General features: G+C 42.7%; 1 protein-coding gene across 13 annotated transcripts in view; it reads right to left on the bottom strand.

The window, feature by feature from the left end:
* The window catches only part of PDLIM5 (PDZ and LIM domain 5), a 127,696-nt gene that overhangs the window by 104,529 nt on the left and 5,718 nt on the right, over positions 1-17,449 (bottom strand). For 12 of the 13 annotated variants that reach the window (XM_028743516.2, XM_028743517.2, XM_077933842.1 and 9 more), the window contains exon 2: positions 16,999-17,134. In XM_028743516.2, coding sequence (XP_028599349.2) covers positions 16,999-17,094 — 96 coding nt within the window. In that variant the 5' untranslated portion in view covers positions 17,095-17,134. Of the gene's footprint in view, positions 1-16,998; positions 17,135-17,220; positions 17,240-17,449 lie in introns of those variants that run through there. The other variant, XM_077933841.1, reaches the window with a different exon arrangement.

Genomic DNA, 17,449 nt, shown 5'->3' with positions numbered 1-17,449 from the left:
AGTGATATAGATCAGAGGTCATATACGTCATAAATGCACACTCCTGGAATCTGGGGACATGGTGTTCCAGTGTAGACTGTTGCACATACCAGACATTAATTTGTAGAATTGAAGCATACATAACAGTACTTTACTCTGAATTTTCAATGCATATACTTTGCTCGTTTAAAAATTTGGAAGCTACTGCATCAAAGAAAATTGTGGCATGAAGTCCATCACACATTTCTCTCCACAATTAGCACAATTTCACTATGCAGTAAGTCACATTTTTGCAGGTTAGAGCTACCCCAAAGAAAACTGCATGAGAAGCGTTTACAATTAAAGCAAATGTTTAACTCTTTTTAAAATAATTGTTAAGGTGTCAATGCTGTGGGTTCGAAGGCACAGGATGCAGTAGCCTTGCTGAAGCTAAATTAATCTGTGTGTGACCAGACCCAGGAATAAAGAGGCAAGAAACAAGTAATGGGCGGAACATTTTATTTACAGTACCTATAGGGGAAATGAGAAGAGTGGGAACCTAACTTAACTTCAACCTTGGGTGGGCAGAAACATACCCATTTCAAGGGGCATGACAGGGAATAGCCCTGGGTCCCACTTGACTACGGAGGCCTTTCTGTCCCACAACTCTGGGTAGATGTAATGTTCCATTTCCAGGCTAAGGGCTCCAGAAACCAGGTAACTGCCTAGTTTCCGGAAAAGCCCTTCACCGTCAAAAGTACCTAAGGAAGGTCACCTGTTATCTAACCTTAATCTTTCCTGTATATGCCCTGCCAACAATGTGTCCAACTTAACCACGCATCCAAATTGTTTAACAGCACCGCCCCCTCAACACTCTCAGATTTGGTAAAGAGCAGACTAGACAAAGCTCTTCGACCAATCTGCAGGTAGGCAAACAATTCCTACTCAGCCCCAAAGCTACCAGTGATTCTATACTGGAACAGAGCGCAGGCCGAGCAGGTGCAAGAAGAGCACCGAAGAAGACTGTAGGAAGTGCGGCCAAGGCATATGACTACATACCCAGATACCAGGGCCAGCATGGTCTCCCTGCATCCAGGGCCAGCTGAAACAGTGCTCCCAGATGCCCTCTCCACCACTACTCAGCATTCTGATACATTGCCATTACAGATGACCCACATATAAATGGTTGTCTCTGTGCATGCACATCACTGGTGTTTGGATAAGACCTTTCCTCTTCAGGGATGGCAAAGTAGCAATTAGTTGCCATCAACCAAAAAGCCAGCATTAGGCAGCTTAAGATTTAAAGTTTCTAAAACGGATGCTTATTTTATTCCAGTAAAGCCTGGGCAATTCATGGCCAACAATTTCACTCTGCAAGGTAAATCAAGCACTGTTTACAGAAAGCTGGGGGTGGGGGGAGAGAGAGAAAGGACTTAATGATTGATGCTTTCAATGTCTGATGCCTTTCGATGTCTGATGTGCATAACCGAAATGGAAAAGCAATCTCGGTTTGCAGTGGGAGGTTTCATGGGAATGGCCTGGAGTTAGTTAGCATCTGGATGGATTATTGCAGTAAAAAGATGTGGAGCATGTCATTGGTTTGGCATATGGGCATAAACGTACAGGATACGCTGCAGTAAGAGACACACTGGGGAAGCTAAGGGGGAGAAAGTGCTTTTAAAAATCCAGTAAATGTTAGGAGCTTTTTCCCAGGCTATTAAAAGGAAAAGACAATAAAAGGCATGAGAAACACACAACACTTTATAGCTTTTCGTACACATGCAGTTGGATAATTGCTAACTAGCAGTTCTGGAGCAATGGCTGCATAGCACCACTTACCAGTCTAGGTGTCACAACCTGTACAATGAAGTACAAGGACTTCATAGCACCTGAACTAAATCTTAATGCAATTGACTGCAACTTAAAGTGGTAAAACATATCCTGATGATGTGTCACCAAAACTTTCCAATTAACTACATAAATAAGTAAAACTCTGTCTATTATTTAAAAAAAAAAAAACCCCACTATTGAAGCACAAGGAAACCAGTATCCCAGTACCTTCACACTCCTAAAAATTTGGGCAAACTTCCATTTTAATTTGTTTGCTCAAAGTTATTTCACACGTTATACTGCTGGAGAAACAAAAAAAATTCCTTCCAGTAGCACCTTAAAGACCAACTAAGTTAGTTCTTGGTATGAGCTTTCATGTGCATGCACACGAAAGCTCATACCAAGAACTAACTTAGTTGGTCTTTAAGGTGCTACTGGAAGGAATTTTTTTTGTTTTGACTATGGCAGACCAACATGGCTACCTATCTGTAACTGCTGGAGAAGTTAGGCATGCTAGTAAAATGCACACTTTCCAAGTTGTGGTATGACCCAGCATACAACAAATAAATATCCGGGGTGGGTGGTGGAATTGATGCAACACTTTCAGCTGCACTAACTGTTGCATACAGCATCTACTTTCTGGCACAATGGAAGGTATTTGTTAAGGATGACCAAAAAGAAAGAAGTTAGGAAATAGTGCTCATAGCCTTCCAGCTGTACACTAGAATTTCACACAGACTGAAGAAGCTGAACCCTGATGGATATTTGAAACCAAGCTCTGTGCAAGCTAGTAGCAAAATTGTTTCATTGGACACTGTATCTTGATGCATGAGACTTTAGCTGCAATGACTGTGAAAGGAGAGGAGTTTGCCTAAAAGTGAGTCAAAGTTGCAGATACAAAGAACACTCAAACCATCACTTGTCGTATTTATGCTTTCTCCTCAACTTCTATATCAGGGCTTGCCAACTCGGCACTCTTGGGCAAAGGCTTTTACTGATGGCCCTGGGAAGCTGCCCTAGACTCTGAGTTGTTGTTTTAAGCAAGTCTTTAGTCCTCCTGGAAAGAAAGTTATGGGTCAAAATGTGCAGGTACTTTTAAAGCAATTTATGTGAAATGAGAGCAAGTGCCGTGTGGCTACCTTGTATATTTTCCCTGGAACTGAGGAATGTTCCCTGCTGCTATTGGTTAACAACAGCATCAGTGTGTTTGTGTGCAAGAGAGAGGAAGATATCAATATTGTGTGATCTCCACAAGCAGGGCGTAGCTGACTTCCCATAAGGTTGTTGTGGTGGCTGTCTCTTATTTTTGTGTTTTGGCGCGCATGCACAGAGCAATTATTTTGTGATAGGTGCCACCAGAACTCTCTCAAAATCTAAGCTGTGCCTTCTGGTCCAAAAAGGCTGGCAACTTCTCCTGTTCTATAGTCATGGAAAAGTGAAAACAGTTAATAGACGGAAGTTTAGCTCTGTTTGTTTGTTTGTTTGTTTGTTTGTTTTTGTTTGTTTACAAGATCAAAATCTACCACATTCAACTATTTTGAGTGTGGCTTTCTCTATATGCATGCAAATCAGCTGCCCCAGAAAGCATTTTATTTTCAGCAAGATGCTAACCACCATCTTATCAGATTGGCAGCTACCATTAACATGACATTGCTGTTTGAACAAGTGAAAACTAAGGCAATTCTCTATTAGCCGCCAAAAGCTGGGGGGAAAGCAAATATGTTGAAAACTATGAAGTAAGAATTTTTAGCTTGATTTTAGCTCAAAGTATTCCCAGTGTTGGATAAACTGTAAAACTAACCTTGACTTCGATTTTTATTTATTCGGACATTATATCCTAAATTTACATGCAATAAAATCCAACTCGCAAAGGCTTATGATGTAAATATAAATCACAATGGTTGTTGTTGTTTTTAAGACAATAAAAATGACAGTAAAACAACATCATAAAAACCACACCATCAGCAGCAGACCAATAACATAAAAAAGCTCAACTAAAAAAAAATGTCCACCTTAACACAATAGCTTTTCCATATGCTAAGAAGACCCTGTCTTTGCTTCCCAACAGCTGTATTTTCACTGGCAAAGGGACAGTGAGGAATGCTTCAGAAACTGAATTGCAAATCTCAGGCAGCCTCTTATGGCAAAGAGGCAATTCCTCAGGTGGTTCTTTAGATCAGAGGTAGGGATCCATGAGCCCAAGGGTTGAAAAGTGGTGGTCCATGTCTCCCTGGCCCTTGGGACTTTCCCCAGGCCACATGCCTAACTGGCTCTGCTCCACGCCCTTGAGTGCTTTTGCCTGGCTGGAAAGTGTCCTAGAATTATGCTAATGTCTCTTGCTTGCGTGGATAGAGACACAGGTGGAAGTGTAGAAACCTATGACTAGGCATGACTGGAATGCAGTCTATTGCACAAAAGGCAGGAGTCACATCTGTTGCTCCTTGTTGCCTCTTGACCTGCTCACCCACTGGCATGTGCCCCCACCCCACCCCTGGATCCCTGAGCCTTAAATTGAGCCCAGAAACAAACTGGAAGCCAATGAAGTTGAAACATAACTGGCATGATATGATCTGCCTTTCCACCCCCCACACAAAAGTCTAGCCATCATATTCAGAACCAAATGAAGTTTCCATGCTGTCCCCAAGTAGAGTGCCATGGCAGCAGTGTAGGCTCCAATCTTGCACCGATACAGTTTATTACATGGCTCCTATTTCTCTGTAGCCACCAATGTTTCCTGTGTGTGCATTGGTTCAATCTTCAGACCAACTTCAGACTGGCGTCTGCTTGATTCATGATTCACACCGCAAGCTGAGCCAACACGGCAGCACTCCAAAATGAAAGCTTGCTCTATGACAGGCCATTTAGTCACATTTTCACCAATGGTTCATTCAGTCTGGCATCCTTCCTCAGACAGTGGACAACTGGTGCCTCTGGGAAGTCCACAAGGAGTGAATGGAAGTGACAGTCTTCTCCCACTACCAACATCTCTATTGTTCATAGAAGTTCATAGTAGGACTGTAGAGTCCTTATCTGCAGATGAACTAGTTACTTCATATATGAAAGTACTTTATTCAGCAGCTGAGCACTACAGCTTTGAAGAACTCTCCAAAAAAGATGCCGCTTTGTGATACACTATAGCACTACTAGCACCTCAATCTGTCCTTAAATATCAAGAGTCTTCAGTGCTATAATTGCAGACTATCACTGAGAGTGGAAGTCAGGGTGCTAAGGTCACATAGGGCAGCTGTGTGAAAAGTCACTTCTCAATACTTAACATCCATTAAGAAAGTCTAACAAGACCATATGGGCAGTGTTCAAAATTAGCCAGGTGCATTTTGAACCTGGCTTTTGACCACTTTTGACCAAGTGAAGATGCCTGGGCAGCAGGATGGTGCCTGACATTTCCACCTTCTGGAGGTACATGCCTGGTAATCATCGGGTCTGGACTGCTTGTACACACTAATACCCCATCCTGTAGAATTCTATCAGTTGTATTTTATCTGCACAATCGGAATGAATTTCTGGAACCAAAATGCTATTTCTGTGCAGCCTGAGCAGGAGCAATCACCATTAAGAGAAAGAGGTCAGAATAGGCCAATATATATATATGTGAACTGTCCCTGGGAAAAGTGACTTTTCTTCTTTAAGTTCTCAAAGCTCTTAACCTAGCTCAAGATTGTCGTCTGAAATAGCCAGATGTTTAAATGAGAATCAATCACAGCCAGCCCATTGTTTTGAAAAATAAGACTTTACAGCCATCTTGTCCCAAAATGGCAACTAAACATTCCATTTTGGTGACTGTAACCTTGGTTTAAGGAGCCATTTGGCATCTAGCGTACATATCTGAGTTTCTAGCACTGCATATGTGCGCTTGAAAAAATATGAGTATACATATACAAATGATTACCAATATAAATCACCTTAGTATATTTCATATATAACTAAACTCACCAGCAAACATGGATTCACATGAGCTAATTCAATGATAACAGAATGTTTGGTGCCATGTCAGTGACAGACAGCAACTTAATTCTGCACAGTTATGGAGCTGACCTAGGCTATTCATTAAGTACTTAAGGCAGCAGTCTCACCCAGGTCAAGTATCAAAACAAGTTCATGACACTTAATCCTGCCATGATCAGCATTTGATTTAAAAGTTCAATCTGGAGGGGGAAATCTTCTATGAGGAAACTGGGACAGTCCAAAAGGCCAGAGGCACTGGAAGATGATCTTATTCCACTTTTTAAAGAAGTGTTGCAAAGTTTGGTTCTGAGAACTTCTTTGAAAGAGCTCAGTTCACTATATGATGTACAATTAAATTTAGAAAGATTCCACTCCCCAATTTGTGCCAGTCTGCCTGCAGGCAAGTTTACTGCTTGCAACTTTGCACCAACACAGCAGTAAGCACACCTCCTAGAAACCACTCAGTTTCCTTGGTGTGGTATATTTCTATGACTGAAGCATAAGGTGATATGTGATCCACACTCAGACAGCATAGTTTTATTCAAAGTCCCAATACCCAATTCTTCTTTAAACACACCCGTTCCTTCAACTTCTGCACCCACAATACAAAAATGCAAGCCACTACTATTTCTTCCTGAAGTTCATCTGAGAAACTGTTTTACAAAATACCAAAAAAGGAAATGTGTCATCTGGTTAGGCACCAGAATGTCACTTAACAACACTGGGAAACACAGACATACCACAAAGGGGAAAGATCGTGAAGGTCACTTGGAGTTTCTGCACCACATTGACAAAGCTGGAAATGATTACCACAACCCTCACTGGCTTAGCTTATAGCCCACGATCTTCTCCAAAAGTCTGAAACATCTATCGTGTATGCTGCAGCCACAGAAGTATCTGTACTGTGTTAACCAAAAGATCAATGACAATAGCCAGGCTTCCACAAATAACAAAGGAAGTAGGAATAAGTGTGCAGTTCAAGATATGTGCCCCCAAATCTGTTGGAATGTCAGAGGAGACAGAGGGGGAAATTCTGGATTGCATAAAACCAGTGATGGTTATACCCAACATGCTCTGTTACAGTGATTCTGGTTCATAATAATAATAATAATAATAATAATAATAATAATAATAATAATAATAATTTATTATTTGTACCCTGCCCATCTGGCTGGGTTTCCCCAGCCACTCTGGGCAGCTTCCAACAAAGATAAAAAATACACTAAAATGTCACATATTAAAAACTTCCCTGAACAGGGCTGCCTTCAGATGTCTTCTGAATGTCAGGTAGTTGTTTATCGCTTTGACATCTGATGGGAGGGCGTTCCACAGGACGGGCGCCACTACCGAGAAGGCCCTCTGCCTGGTTCCCTGTAACATGGCCTCTCGCAGTGAGGGAACCGCCAGAAGGCCCTCGGAGCTGGACCTCAGTGTCCGGGCAGAACGATGGGGGTGGAGACGCTCCTTCAGATATACTGGACCAAGGCCGTTTAGGGCTTTAAAGGTCAGCACCAACACTTTGAATTGTGCTCAGAAACTTACTGGGAGCCAATGTAGGTCTTTCAAGACTGGTGTTATATGGTCTCGGCGGCCGCTCCCAGTCACCAGTCTAGCTGCCGCATTCTGGATTAGTTGTAGTTTCCGGGTCACCTTCAAAGGTAGCCCCACGTAGAGCGCATTGCAGTAGTCCAAGCGGGAGATAACCAGAGCATGCACCACTCTGGCGAGACAGTCTGCAGGCAGATAGGGTCTCAGCCTACGTACCAGATGGAGCTGGTAAACATGTTTTATTGCTGTTTAACACAGTCATGTGGGGGACAATCATGCATCCTGGTTCAGCCTTGGTTCAGCAAGATGCTACTTCTATTAGCAAACAGCAATAAGAACACTCCACCACATGGGCTAAGTTGGGGTAGGATGATGGCAGCACCATATGATTCTACAAACTGCCTTGTCATCCACAAGAGAGAGAAGCAGAAACCAAAGGAACAGTGGCCTGTTCCTAATTTTAAATCCAGAGTTGTCTGGTACAATGTCAAGCTTGCAACACTTCATGACTGCTGGAACTCAGTCCCAGAAGTAACATCAACCCAAAGGCAGCAAAGAGAATTACCATACCAATGGTTTAACAAAATGACCTAATCTACCAATGACATGGAAGGGCACAATTAAGATACATACAGCTGCTGCGGTCTTGCTCCAATTTTGGTTGCTAGAATAGGGATGGGGAGTGCCTCAAATTGTTCTTTGGCAAGCAAGGTTTGCTGCCAATGTCCATCAGTGGTGACAGAAGGCCCTGCAGAGTTCCTAATCATTGAAGACAGCAAGACTTGCTTGCTAACAAATAATTGGGAGCATACTTTTAAGCTTCCTTTGGTTCTCTCACAGCCACATCTCTACCTGGCAGGAGGGGGTGAGAAGGCATGGCTTAGGAGACGCAGCCTTGCCAGAACAAATTAGGATCTGTGCAGGGTCTAACTTGGTGCACAGGTTGATTGTGCCCAAACTCTGCTATACAGTGGTACGTCTGGTTAAGAACTTAATTTGTTCTGGAGGTCCGTTCTTAACCTGAAACTGTTCTTAACCTGAAGCACCACTTTAGCTAATGGGGCTGCCGCCACACCGCCGGAGCACGATTTCTGTTCTCATCCTGAAGCAAAGTTCTTAACCCGAGGTACTATTTCTGGGTTAGCGGACTCTGTAACCTGAAGCGTCTGTAACCTGAAGCATCTGTAACCCAAGGTACCACTGTACTGAACTCATGTAGATGGCCCAGAGTTGCACAACACAGCACCATACAAGCGCTCAGTTTTTGTGCTGATGGATCACGGATACTATAATAATGTACCAGCTTGCTTACATTTATTTCAATTTCCCTTTGTAATAAATACTTCTTATTATGATTAGAATATTCAGTTTGATAAATGGTGACTCTTAGTTACTGTTTTTATTGTATTGGTTAACTTTAATATTTCACATCAATTCCCTATCTTATGCAGTTTGTTATGTCTGTGTTGCAGCTTGCTAACTATAATGCAAGTAGGAAAAAAACACAAAACACTATTTTATTGTCCTATAAAATACCATTTGACCATCATTTCCTTGAGCAGCAGCTCCCAAAAGACTAATCTTGCATATCTGAGTAACCCATATACATTCTACTAATTTTGAAAGGCAAAGTGCTCCCTTTTCTCTACCTACCATGAACCACAAATGAATTGTGTATATTGCAGAAGTGCTGCCAAGCACATGATAAAAAATGGGAAAGACCAATTCCCTCAACCCCCATCTATTACTGACATAGAACAAAGAAGCTATATAAGCCAAGAGACCATATGTTTAAAAGATATTTTGGGTTGCATGTAGAGTGTTTGCTTTAGCACTTAAGCGTAACATGCACAGAGTGTTATGTAATAAAAGTCATGGGCTCTTTCCGAGCTTAAATTCATATTCATTGAACATCTAGAAAGCTGGGCTGGGTGCAAGATCCACACAAGACAAAATTATGTAAAGTAGCTAAGGCTATAACGCTAAAGGTGAGTCACTAAAGAGATCCTGAAGAAGTGATTGTAACAACTCGACTGATTGGGGGTGGGGAGAGAATGCAAATGACAAAATAATTCCAGGCTCCCTGTGGATTATCTTCACAACATCAGTACAATGGCATGAATCCCCAAATAGAAGTTAAATAACTCAGTAAGTCCACATAGGAAAGTTCCCCAATTTTTGGATAATTCTCCACGTCCATAATACCCACCATGTCCCATTCTACATCATTCAGGCCACTATTCATATGAATACCTTTGCAAAGGGTGCAGGTGATTGCAAAGGGAAGGAAGGGATGAGAAACTTTCCTTCCATGAATTAATTTCCTTTAGTTAACTTGGGAGCCAAGCCAATATGATGCAACAGTAAAACAAATGTGCAAGGGAAACAGGAATAAAAGTAAGTATGACACAACCATGAATTTCTAAGAGCATTAAAGGATGCAAAGAAAAGCAACAAAACAGCCAAGTAAAGGCTGAAAAAAATGGTTCATATTCTTAAGGCAATACTACCAAGTGCTCTGGCAGCGAGGCACCTGGGAAATTTTGGAGCTCCTGATCAAGTGTCTAATTCCAGAGAGGTTGTGTTAGTCCATTGCAGCAAGCACAAAGAGACTTGCTTGTGGCTCCTGTAGGATTAACAAGTTTATTGCAGACTAAGTTGCGTGGCAAGTTACCTCCCCCAATGAAATAAAGACACGGACACAATGATATAAGGTTAATGGGCATAAAAGGCCACAACTTTATTGATTACGGAAATTGAAGGTATTGGCCTTAGGCATTGGCTCCTATCGACTACCCGGCATGGTGACCGGGAAGGGTTGAACACAACCGCGGGAGTCCTGTTGAAGTACGCCAACTAGGATCCCAACGGGCGTCACCGCTCGGGGGCGTGCCGGGGGCCCTACCTCACAAGGCTTCGGACAAGGCCACGCCCCCCGGAGCCCTCTAACGGACTACCCCTTCACATTGGGGGAAGGTGATGGCGCTTCCTTCCCCCCCTCCATTTGTCTAACATTGCCCCATGCCAATGCCTAACCGCCAATACCGAGAAAGTTGTGACGATTGCTACGAGGTAGGCGAAAAAACCAAAAGGCCGGAAATTGCGCCAACTTGGAAAAATTCCTACCAGGCCCCTTGCGGCGACCAACCGAAGTCCATAGCAACGCCAAGCCTACCTGATCTAAGGGTGGGTGGGATGGGAAAACCGCTCTTCAGCTGGGCGAGGGGGAAAAGAGGGCGGTCCCCGGGCGTGCCTGGCCCTAAATAGTCCGGGCCACGCCTCCCCCGCCCGCCCATTGGCGGGCTGGGTGCAGTCACGCCCGGGGATTCCCCCCCCCCCAAGTATCGCGGGGGCAAGGGAAGCCCCCCGCGGATGTGGGAGGATCCTGCCCGCAACACCCTCTCCGCTGCAAGGGGGCGGAAAGGGCTTTGTCATGTCTTGAGTCTGAGCCAATTTTGTGAAGTGGACACTTAAGTAAGTAGGTAAAAAAAGAAGTATGTCAGACTCTTGATGCTTTTAAATAAAGTACAAAATATCAATCAATAAAAAAGAGATAAATAGGTGGCAAGGGATTACACAGAGCACAAGTACAAACAGAATCCAATGGATGAATGTAGATTTTCTCTGATGGAGAAAGTTTCACTCCTGCCTAGCAGACAAGCACATTGGTATCGTACATCAATCATATGATGCAGTAAAAAAATTAGGTTGTTGCTCAGAATAGACACTCTCAGTAAACTAAATTAAGCAAGTTTTAAAATTAAAGATATCTTCAGACACAAGACAAAACAATTTAGACCTTACTGCATGCATCCATTTAAGGCGTAAACTGACAGGGTTTTGCTGCATTCCTAAAGTTCAGAAGCCAACTATGAAAAACATTTTATTTGGTCAAGGAAATACCAATTTTCCCACTATTTTAAGCAAACAAAAGATAATCTTCTGTCATGCATTTCCTTATATGGATAGTAGGATGGAAGGCTTTCTCCCCTCCTTTCAAAAAAGTTAGAAACCCATATTATCTCCTGGCACTCAACCAAGAAAAACAAACAAACCTTTCAACTCCCTGTCTCTTCTCACAATGCCCTTAAAGATAACCATCGACAAATGAATAATGAGAAAGCAGTTTCAACTAAAAATAGCTCTTCAAAATGGTGGGGACACTGACTGGAGTAGCCAGCCCTCTGAGTTTAGTATGAAAATAAGAAAAACAAAGTCTAATTCTTCCTTGTTTACATTAAACAGAATGTACTTGTGTGGAACTTGCCCAAAGGCTCATTTTGGATGTTTTGCAACTAGCCATCTGCTTCTTTGTTATTGCCTGTCAGTTAATGCTCTTTCTTTGAAATGAATATAAGGGAGAAACAGATTCAGTTAGGATGGTTTCTCATGCTACATTTTGCATTGTGGATAACTAGTAACAAGCAGTATAATGTAGAGGAAAGGGCACATGAAAACTGCTTCTTTGCCCTTTAAAATAGAGAATGGGCCTGTTTCCCTGCATGCCAAGTTTCACCAACATTTCATGTGTTCCCCAGCATTGTGGCCCAGAAAGGTCCTATTTCCCCCCTGAAACTAGTGTGGAACTGGTTGCACAGGGCAAATTAGGTTGCAAGTTCATTCAGAAGCTTTCCCATTGAGAACCCTCTATTGATATAAAGACAAATGAGTAGTGCCACCCACTATTCAGCTGAAGTATGATCTCTTGAGCTGCTATGTGCCCAACCTATCTCTGGTCCCAATACAAACAAGCTCCAGTGTACACTATTTCCAGGTTTCCCACAATAGCACAGCCAATACTTGCAGAACACATGCTTGGAGTCACCACCTACCTAAATGTTCAAGCCTTGCTTGGCTTGGATTTTCTTTTTAGAACAGCAAATATGAATATCTAAGAAGTGATCAGGCTTCTCTGCCTTTTCCCAGCTCCCACTGCAGCTTTTCCCTCCCTCCCTCCCTCCCTCGCTCCCTCCCTTCCTTCCATCTCCTCTGCAGCCACAAGCCACTCACCCTACTATTCTCCCCCTCTCCATCCGGTTAACATGGTTAACAGCATCATCCAGTTGAGTGTTCCTATATCTGGACAAGTGGAACGTTCAGCAGATATGAGTGAACTATGGAGAGCACATATACAACTACTGAGTGGCTAAACCTACCATGTCTGTGTGTGAAGAGTGGAGGACAGAGAGAGAGAAGTGGGGTCAAAATATACAAATATATTATGTAAACATATGCATCTGCAAGTTTCCACTCGTTTGTTCAATTTGTTTTGTTACAGGTATGAAATTAAGCTTTCTGTCCACTAGGTTGTGCTTATAGGCAGTCACTCCTAGCAAACAAACTCTACAAAGTTTATTGCTACGCATATTTCATAAGTATTTAAGTCTATAGGAGTGAGGGGAGCGGTGTGCACGACAGATCCAGGAATCTGTGTCATGCTTCTATGCTTCTTTCAGAGCATTTCAGTTGATATGAAAGGCATCTTAAACCTATATGACTTACCTTCATTTGACATTTAACTGAAAGCTTCTTATTTTAAACAGTCCAGATTTGCAACCTATTTTACAATGAAGCCGAGCAAGAAAAAAAATGTTTGCTTTTCCTATAGTGGTATAATTCGATCCCAGTCCAGCAACTGCGGTGCATGGACGTATGTTCACTAGACTCACAGAGGAACCAGCTCCCTTTGGAGACAAAGAATGCTCAACTAATTATATTAGGGAGGATACCCACATACGCCCTCTGAAAATCAAGCAAAAGAAGGGGGATTCAGAGGCCTCCTTGGAGATTTGATACATACTCCTCAAGAGTAAAATTCATCCTGTTACTCAACAAAAAGCGCTGTGAAACAATGAACACAATACTATGCTGGAAGTACTCAATAGTGTTTTAAACTACATCTACTGGCTAAGGTTCTTGTGCTTGCTTTTCAGCTTAGGAGCAAAACCTAAGGCTTCATGCCCTTTTACATTTGCACCTCCTTCACAGTCTTGAGAATGGCAGATGGAACAGGATCAGGAGCTTTGCTATGCTAGTACTGTATCTGTCTCAGTGGTAGAGCTTCCATGCTCCAGATTCAACCCCTAGCAATGCCAGGGAGGACTGGGAGAGGCCCCCCGCCTGAAGCCCTGGAGAGCTGTTGTCAGTCAGTACAGTGGTGCCTCGGGTTACAGGCGCTTCAGGTTACAGACGCTTCAAGTTACAGACTCTGCTAACCCAGAAATAGTACCTCAGGTTAAGAGCTTTGCTTCAGGATGAGAACAGAAATCGTGCTCCAGCAGCACGGCGGCAGCAGGAGGCCCCATTAGCTAAAGTGGTGCTTCAGGTTAAGAACAGTTTCAGGTTAAGAACGGACCTCCGGAATGAATTAAGTACTTAACCCGAGGTACCACTGTACAGGCAATGCTGATGGACTGATGTTCTAACTCAGTCTAAAGCAGCTTCCTGTTTTGCATCTGCCTGCAGAGCCAGGAACTGCAAGGCAAAACAGCAGCAGCACATGTGAGGAGGTTGCTCTGCAGGGGACCAGCATCTGGCTACTTCAGCTGTCATTTCCGAGTCTGGATCATTTCCTCCAAGATCTGCTCCAGAGATTCGGAAGCAGAATGACAACTGGAATAACTGAGGGCTCGGGGGGGGGGGGGGGCGGGTGGACGACTTTTTGTTACCTCTGTAGTAATTCTTGTTTATGTTACTGTATCTTAAGCTATATATCATAAGCCACCTAGACAACTTCATTTAGTAGGTGGGCATAAATACTCAAAATAAATAAATGCCTAATCTAAAGAGACATTATACATAAGCTGATTTAATGTAATGGTACTCCTAAAATACCCTTTAATTCCGTTCAGAATTTTGTTCCCTTCTACTTTTTACTCCCATTAAATGTTTTCCAATTCTCTCTCTCTCTTCCTTGCTGACTACCTTTACTTTACTGCTTCCATTCTAGGAAGTTAGTCACTAAATGAGCTTTCCCCAACATGGTGCCCTCCAGATGTTTGGGGCTGCATCTCCCACCAGCACACCAATGGCCAGGTATGACGGTCATTATAGGGCACCAGGTTTGGAAAGGCTGCCCTAAATTAAATATGATTCCATGGGTCTTCCCTATAATCCAGTTTTCAGCACCATAAACCGGGTTGAAAATAGCAGGCTTGCTATGGCAACCCTGAAGGTAAAAATGGCAAATTGTTTAAAGTTTCGTAGCTTGCAATTAGCTCAGATCAAAGCCGTCTCCATTCGCTTGAGCTTACTTCACCGGGCATTTGAAAGCTGAAATCATTTTTTCCATTTCAAACAGGCAGCTACCAAGTCTACTGAAGCTGTGAGTGCAGCGGTTTTTATGAAGGAAACTCTTGGTGCTTTACTGAATATGACATTTGCTTTTATGGACGCTCTTGCTAATAATAAAATCCATTAGGAACTAATTTCTATTTAGTCACCGTTTAAAAGTGCTGTTGAAAAGTATTTTTAAGCTTCCCTTTGTACGCAGCAGTATGGGGATGCCAGCTCCCAATACAAAGCCATAAAAATAACTTGCTCTCGCAGTGCAGAATGAATTGCACGCATGACTTCCCCCAAACCCAAGAAGGTCACAAGAAGACAGCAGGACCTTGGTAAAGGGCACATAAACAGCTCTGCTCCTTTGTTCGCGCATTTCTTTATCAACATTTAATTAGCTAGCACTTCTGGCTTTACTGGGAAGAGAAGAGTGTTGTGTTGTACACCCTGTTCTGATGTACCCATAACACAACACAGTTCCATTATACTATCAGAGGAGCAATTGATCAGCATACCAGAATGAAGTGCGTTAATTCTAACATGCCGTACAAAGGAACATACACTGAACATTAACTCCAATCTACATTTAGACTGTGTGTGTGTGTGTGTGTGTGTGTGTGTGTGTGTGTGTGTGTGTGTAATGTATTGTAGTCCTAGTTCAGACTTATTAATATGGATGCAATCCACTGGGGACCTGTCACAAACATAAACATGATGCATAAATGGCATTTGCTTTCAGGAGACTTGCATTATTAAATTTATATCCCACCCTTCCTCCCAAAGGAGCCCAAGGCAGCACTGCTGTTACAAGATGCTAGTGGGTTATGTATTGGGAATTAATGTGTTAGCCGGGCCATTTTAAAAATGTGGTCTTTTAAGGAAGCAGATGGAAGAGTCCCTTTATTTACCCTAGCATACTTTAAGGACCCCTGAATGGCATGAAAAAGGTAATACACCTTTTTCAAGTTTAAAGGAACAACTTGCAAAATAGATCCAACCTAGAGGCTCCATGACAGCTTAGAACTCCTCAACATAATCAGCTTCGGAGAACACATTTTTCCAAGTGTTGACTCCCCTAATGTGTTATCTTAAACTGCTTGCTTTGTATTTCCTTTCTGCTATACTACCCATTTCCTTTGTTTTCCCATTGTCTATGCCAACTGGTGGATGAAGACTTACCACAAACATTACCATCATGGGTTCCCAAATGCATGCTTGGGTTATAGGAAGGTCCAGGGTTAAAAAACATTGAAGGCTATTGGACTGTGCTATCCACCTGTTCTCTCTGATCTTATGATGTCAGGAAACATTTCTGTCTACCATCACCACACACAAGGGCCCTTTTTAATATTTTTAAATGAAATAATTTGAGCTACCTTTGCAAAAGAAAGTAGTAAGTATTCTAGTCTGGAATAGTTAACAGGAAACTATTTTCTGGGTAAGAAGTCATAGGATTGCCCTTTCGCAGGGCACATATACATTATTCAACAGCATTTTCCTAGTCAGTTGACTACTTTTACCTAAGGATGGGGGGACGCTGGTGGTGCTGTGGTCTAAACCACTGAGCTTGCCAATCAGAAAGTCTGCACAATGGGGTGAGCTCTCTTTGCTCTGTTCCCAGATTCTGCCAACCTAACAGTTTGAAAGCACACCAGTGCAAGTAGATAAATAGGTACCGCTGCGGTGGGAAGATAAACGGCATTTCCGTGTGCTCTGGCTTCCGTGACAGTGTTCTGTTGCACCAGAAGCAGTTTAGTCATGCTGGCCACATGACCTGAAAGCTGTCTGTGGACAAACGCTGGCTCCCTGAGCCTGAAGTGAGATGAGCGCCACAACCCCATAGTCACCTTTGACTGGACTTCACCATCCAGGGCTCCTTTACCTTTACCTACCAAAGCATGGGTATGAGAAGACCTGGGCATTTTAACAAAGCCCCAGTCCTAAATTAAGTACCACAGCACTGTCTCTCCACATCTCACTTACACTAAAGGAAGGGAAAGTGAATCAGGTTCTGGCAGTTGCTTTTTGCCATTTTATAACCAGAATGTCTATCACAAATAACACATTCAAGTGTATTCTCTCACCATGTCGTAACTCAGATGCACAACTGATAAAAAGCAAGAACATGAGCAAAATACTAATTTTGATACAAACACAAAACGACAGGAAATACTCTTTTAATTAGCGATTATGTCAGTTAATAAACTTTTGAAGGCCATTACCACCACCTCTAAGATGGGACACTGCTACTTCTCTTAAAAACAAGATGAATGCCCAAATTGCACCCAAATGAATGGAATGCCTCTTCATTCAGCAGGCACATAATGTTAACAAATATTCCTTTTCACTAGTTTCAAGTGGCACATGTTGCTGCAGCTTTTGGCATAAAAAAGTTTTTAAAAGGCAAAATAGGCTCACCCGAGAGATGGTCAGAGGCATGTTGAAGTCTTTGCCACCTTGAAGCCTGAAACCCCAGGGGGCAGGACCAACCAAAGAAATGCTGTAGTTGTTCATGGCGTCTGGAAGTCAAGGTCTAATTCCAGAGAATGAATGCCTGTAAGGAAGTTTTAAAGGATTATTTGGAAAGTTGAAGAAACTCACATACAAAGAACAATTGCAATACGGCCTTCAGATATTAACTTTTTGAAGTCTCTAAGAGGAGAGTCACCAACGCCCAAAGCCCAACCTGTGAATTTTCAGTGGGGGGGGGGGGATATTTCATAAGGTCAAAAGTAACAATGAATGGATGCAACACTGCAAACAAATACTAGGTGAGCTTGGAAGTTTCAAAACTTTTAGCTTTGTTTACTAAATACAAGCAAAACAAGCCTGCTAAAGTAGACCATACTAGGGTCTCAGAAAACGTCCT

The sequence above is a fragment of the Podarcis muralis genome, chromosome 9 (assembly GCF_964188315.1).
Source record: "Podarcis muralis chromosome 9, rPodMur119.hap1.1, whole genome shotgun sequence".
Taxonomy (NCBI): Eukaryota; Metazoa; Chordata; class Lepidosauria; order Squamata; family Lacertidae; genus Podarcis; species Podarcis muralis.
Note: the sequence above shows the minus strand (reverse complement) of the source record. Positions and strands in the feature narration are given on the sequence as shown.